Below are 6,000 nucleotides of genomic sequence, written 5' to 3' on the forward strand. Positions count from 1 at the left end.
GGCGCTCGCCAGGCTTTTAAAATTCACCTTTTTATGTTTGTGCGCACCAATAGGATTACAGGGCATAAGGATCCTGTCTGCATAAAAATGAAACATATAGTAATACAAAATTTAGTTATCAGGCACAAAGTTGAGCCAAGTATCATCAGGCTCCTTAGAAGACGGGAAAATGTTAACATAACTCCCCAAAAATTCACTGCTACTTTCATTCAATGGTTTACATTCAATATTAAAATTATCAGAAAAAAAATAAAGATTAGTGAGGCTGGCCTAATGGATCAGTGGCAGTGATGCACACTATCATGCAGAGAACATGGGTCTTATTTCCAGGTCAGGCTTCCACTTCCTGGCGCGGCTAGGGCTGGGGCAGAGGATGCTGCGGAGAGCAGCACTCAACCCCCTAAAGAGGGAGGGAATCCTCATCATCATGCAACAGTGACACTTAGTGGCCCATGATCGCAGGATTCTAGAATGAACCTGGGTGAAAGGTCTGCAAGTCAAGTCCGTGGCTGTAGTCACTGGCCTAGGTGAGTTGAAAGGGGATAAAAATCCCCAAATATAGTAGTTGCTAATGAAGGCTCATAGCACCAGATCCCAGCCCCAGTTCCAAGAACTGGAAGCTCATCCTACTTATCATATTGCTTGATTTATTTTTGTTTAATTGATTACATTCTCTAGCTGATCCCATGATCAGCTGCACTAGCAATGCAATTCCATTTCACTATCAAAATATTATTTAATAATAGATATTATTTTTCTCTATACAGCTTCTCAGGAGTTCAATTTAGTTTAGTTCAACCCATTTCCCGCCCCAAAAAAAGGATGGAAACAGCCACTCACTGATCTCGACCAAGTACACAACAGCTGTGCAAAGCAAGCAGGTGTTTAGATGAAACTAAGACAGTTTTAGTCTGATCACACATCCATGAAGGGGAAAAAAAACAAAACAAAAGTTATATCACACCACATTCTGCCTTAGAAACAAAGCAGAAGTAAAAAAGAAAGATATGTTTACGTTTTTGCCTGTCCAAATTGCTGAAACCATTCAAAATATTTTGGCACGTCTTTAATATACATATTACATATAATAAATACTATGCAATCAAAATTAAACCAGTGCCTTTCAAAAGTAATTCTAATAATTTACCCAACAAAGAGCACTTTAAAAGTGAGCAACAGACGTGCACAGTGCATAACACTACACACGTTTTACTTCGTCAGTAAAGTGCAAAGGTAGTTTTCTGGTTCTTTGAAATCAAAACATTGCCAAATCTATCCTGTTGGAAGGAGGAGCGTGTGGCGATTATCAGCTGACAATATGGGAGATATGGAAGGGGTTAAAAATGAAGGATAAAGTCCAGCCTGCAATACGAAGAGATTACAACACAGTCAAAAGCTCCTGTATCTTTTCTCTTGCCAGTGCCAATACCAGTTCTCCAGGAGTCATCTTAATACGGATCACAAACAAATGGCCAAAGTGCAATAGGAACCTTTGCAAATCGTTTGAACTATATTATACCACTATTAATTTTTAAAAAAGGTAGCGAAAAGCATAAAAATGAACAGTATTAAGAAATGTCATAATTTGTTAAAATGAAAGTGTAATTTCAACACACCACCAAAACTCTTGCAGAAATGCAATTAATGTAAGTCAATCAAATAGCTCATCTGATGGGTGTCACTGATATGGACCTGTGATGACAGAACTACTGTAGCCCAAAATACACAAACGATGAACCCCAGCCGGCACTAGTCTCTATAGTCACAAACAGCATCAATTGCTTTTGACTGCGCTATAAATAGCAGTGATCTTGCAAGGTGAGATTAACAAAAGCACACCAAGTGTGTCATATAAATAAGTAAGAGGCTTCTTCAGAGGGGAAAATCTACAGGGAGACTAATCATTACAGAAAAGTCAGGGAAGTGTGAATGCCTGACAACCCGAAACCACATCTCACATCGACCAGCATAGAAGTGAGCCACATTCGTCTAAATATCCTCCTTTTCATATCGAATGGGGTACTTTTAATAGACCACAGATAGCGAGGGTGTCTACAGCAGTAGCTGGGAAACGCTATGCCGGAGCCCTACCTCCCCAGACTGATCCTGGCCCCGTGCTTACCGGCCAGTTCGTCGGGCTCCAGTCCGCTGTCCGCGTCGGTCCCGCATATCACGAAGTAGTGAGCAAAGCGGCAGGGAGCTGAGCCGGAGGCTGCAGCGGAGCCAGGGGGTGCGGGGCCGCTCGCGCTCATCCTGCGGCAGCGGTCGCAGCTCCGTGATAGGGACGCAGCGCTCTCTCTCTCTCTCTCAGAGGCAGCGGTGCACGTTACAGCGCGGCTGCCTTGTTCCTTCTGCTTGTCCTTTTCTCCTCTGTCAATAACAGGACGGCAGCGGCGGCACCACAACCCTCGGTTCCATTTCGGGAGTGGGGCGTCGAGGACCCGGGACTTTCTCCGCCGACTCACTTCCCGAGCGCCAGTGCGAGCACCTCCTCAGCGGAGGAATCGCTGGGCGAAAAGCCGAGTTGGCAAGACAGGAAAGAAGCAAACAGGGTCGCGCGCGTGATTGATCCCGGGATCAGGACGATAATGAGCACGCGCGTGCCTGGCAAGCACTCCCTCACGCGCTCTGCCTCTCGCGCTTCAGAACCTGCGACTCAGCTAAGGAAGCAGGACACAATGGGGGCGTGGAAGGCAAGGTAGGCAGGGCTAGGCAGGGGCCAGGGGAGGAGTGGGGGTGGGGGCGGGGGCAGGTAGAAAAGGGAGAGCCAGCGTGGGCAGGCCCCCCCCCCCTTTTCGGCCAGGCACAGAGAGCTTCATCGGCAGGGCTTCCTCTTTCCCTTGTGCAGCATTGAAAACATAGTAGCGTTTTGCGGTTCTCAGGTGGCTGAGTAAGTTTAAGGTTCTGTTCTGGCCAGGCCCATGCTGGACAATTGTAGCGTTTTGCAGTTCATGTGAAGGAGGTAGCTTAAGAGGAGGAAGCTTAAGACTCAGGAGGGGAGGGGGGGAGTTCGGCAGAAGCAACATTGAATACATTTCAGGAGCTTAGGCAGCATTTCAGCATTGCAGTGGTTAATGTTCCTGCCAGGCATGGCAGGGCTGGGAGCAACCGGTACAGCATTTCAGCTTTTTCCTTTTGTGTTGGGGCTTAGTCTTTCCTGAATCAGCCTTGGAAAAACGGGGCACTCCCCTTTCTTTCTGCTAGGCACAGCATGGGGTGCAGCCAGTCCACTGGCACAGCCGGCAGAATTTTTCCCTTTCGTTTCACTTTGGAAATCAGGGAGCCAGGCATGGCGTTCTTTCCTCCTTGCTTTAACTGGAGCCTGCAGCTTGCTGGTGAACCGAGCTGAACAGTTAAGCCAAAGGTATTTAATTCTATATCCTTAAAGGGCCAGCGGTCCTGTATTTATTATTATACGTTTAATTGTATTATTATTGCTTATGTTTAAGGGCCAGCGGCCCTCAAATCTATGTGTTTAACTTTTATTGCATCTAAAGTATTTGTTTATAGGGCCAGCGGCCCCATGGTAATTGTCTTTTCCGCTTATTTATTACTATTTATGGCATCTAAAAGGCTGGCAGCCTGCCATACTATAGGGCCAGAGGCCCTGGTGTAATGTTAAATTCACTACAGTTCTAATTAATTTATTGCATCTAGAAGATATAAACTTATATATTTATATATATATAGAATCGGGTAATTAAAGATTAGCAGCAATATATGTCCACCATTCAGCCAGTTTATGTTAAATGCAGGTAATTTTAAATTGCTGTTGCCCCTTGCAAAGGGCCATATGTACTTAAATTTATTTCAGCTAGAAGTGTTTTGTTATAGGGCCAGCGGCCCCATGGTAATGTCCCCTGTTACATTACTAATTAGTATTTAGGGCGGCTAAAAAGGCTAGAGGCCTGTTTATTCTTTTAAGGCCAAGGGCCCTGGTGTAATGGGTATTTGCATACTTAGATATGGGTTTGGTATTTCAAGGATTAGCAATACATAGGTATATATGTTTAAAGGTATTATTAAATAGCCATCTCATATCACATATATAGCATAAACCGATTCCCCCCCCCCCGCTGTTGTATGAGGTATCATTTATATTATAATTACTAGCGTCCTAAAAGAACAAAGGCCACAGCAGTGCAGTGCACATTATGTGTTTAAAGGGCCAGTGGCCTGTTTGCAGTGCATGTCTTTGAATGCTGTGGTGGCAGTACTTGGCAGCAGCCATTTTGGGGAGCAGCAAAGGACAAAGGCCACAGCGGTGCAGTGCACATTATGGGGTAGATTTTCAAAGGGGTACGCGCGTACCCCCCGAAAACCTACCCCAAACCCCCCCTGCGCGCGCTGAGCCTATTTTGTATAGGCTCGGCGGCGCGCGCAAGCCCCGGGACGCGCGTAAGTCCCAGGGCTTGCATGAAGGGGCGTTTTGGGGGTGTGCCGCGGCGTTTCGGGGACGTGCCGCGTGCGTGGTTTCAGCCCGGGGGCGTTCCGGGGGCGTGGCCGCGCCCTCCAGAACAGCCCCCGGGTCGGGTCTTGGCGCACCAGCAGCCCGCTGGCGCGTGCAGATTTACATCTGCCTCTGGCAGGCGTAAATCCATGGATAAAGGTAGGGGGGGGGTTTAGATAGGGCCGGGGGGTGGGTTAGGTAGGGGAACGTGAGGGGAGGGCAAAAGAAAGTTCCCTCCGAGGCCGCTCCGATTTCGGAGCGGCCTCGGAGGGAACGGAGGCAGGCTGCGCGGCTCGGCGTGCGCAGGCTGCCCAAAATCGGCAGCCTTGCGTGCGCCAGCAGCCCCGACCTGGGTCTCAAAAGGTTCGGCGGTAAGAAAGACCGAGGTTAAGAACAGGATCATCAAGCCAAAAGTGAGCAAGCAGACCGCAGGGCAGTGCAGGCGCAAAAAGCAGGGGGCATCAAATACTGCAGCACCAGCTGTAAGTGACACGGATCAGTGCCTGTTAGAAATTAAAGAGCATGCAGCTGCGCACGGAATGGAGTGGGTAAGGCAGCGCATGGTGGGGTCTCCCCTTTCATCGTCTCACGGACGGGGCAAAGGTGCTTCGTCAGGAGAGCCCGAGTGCTCACCAGGAGACGAACTAGTGCAGGATATAACAGCGCTCTCCTCAGCTCCGCAGGGTCAGTGGTCAGCGTTATGCAAGAGGAGTGCCAAATCACAGCAGCTAGGGGCATTAGCGGACAAGGAAAGGCGTCCTGTGGGCCCCAGAAAAGCTATTAATTGGCCCTGATGCGTCACTGGGGCTTCCATGACGGTCTTAGGTTGCGGGGAAGCTTCGCCGGCCCCCGACCCATTGGCTACAGCTTCCACGGCTCCTAGCACAGAGGCTACTTCATATGACAGGGGACGAGGTAAGCCTTCGAATTGTGATACTTTTTAGTCATCTGATTGCAGTGATACTGATAGGGTGTTAGCCGTGTCGCTTTGCTTTTGTTCTGTTCCTCATAAGAGGGAAGAATGTGAGGCAAAGAGGTTCGGCAGCGGTAGTCTGGGGTTCTCATCCTGTGATTGAGCATGAGAGTAATGGGCAAGTGGTTACTGAGGCAGAAAGGATCCCTACTACTCAGGCTACCCCTTGCCTGTCAACCCCACCCTCTATTCCAGTGCTGCAATCAACAGTTAACAGTTTGCCAGCCTTAGTTCACACTAGACGTCAATCCTTCCCTTAGCCCCCGCCAGTTTGGCTTCTCAAAATCCAGCGCCATAAGTAGCGAGCGATGTTTTATGTGGGGTCACATCCTTAGCCCACAGTGTGCCAGCATCAATTAAAGAAAAAATATGGAAGCGGGATTATATTGATATATTTTTCGCTCCTTATTACTGATATGGAAGTTGAGCCAGAGAAAGGGGGATCAAGTGAGGTGAAAGAAAAGAGACCCAAAGTGGCCAAGAACAATTCAGAATTGGATCAGGGCTTTCCACATTTTCATGACCGGGATTGTGGAACGCGAGCCTGAACATTCCCCCTTTCCTCATAAGATACATG

General features: G+C 48.2%; 1 protein-coding gene across 3 annotated transcripts in view; it reads right to left on the reverse strand.

The window, feature by feature from the left end:
• The window catches only part of DENND5B (DENN domain containing 5B), a 476,583-nt gene extending 473,928 nt beyond the window's left edge, over positions 1-2,655 (reverse strand). For all 3 annotated transcript variants that reach the window (XM_029600012.1, XM_029600011.1, XM_029600010.1), the window contains exon 1: positions 2,123-2,655. In XM_029600012.1, coding sequence (XP_029455872.1) covers positions 2,123-2,252 — 130 coding nt within the window. In that variant the 5' untranslated portion in view covers positions 2,253-2,655. The remainder of the gene's footprint in view (positions 1-2,122) is intronic.
• Positions 2,656-6,000: the final 3,345 nt, after the last annotated feature.

Source organism: Rhinatrema bivittatum, chromosome 4, assembly GCF_901001135.1.
Source record: "Rhinatrema bivittatum chromosome 4, aRhiBiv1.1, whole genome shotgun sequence".
NCBI lineage: Eukaryota > Metazoa > Chordata > Amphibia > Gymnophiona > Rhinatrematidae > Rhinatrema > Rhinatrema bivittatum.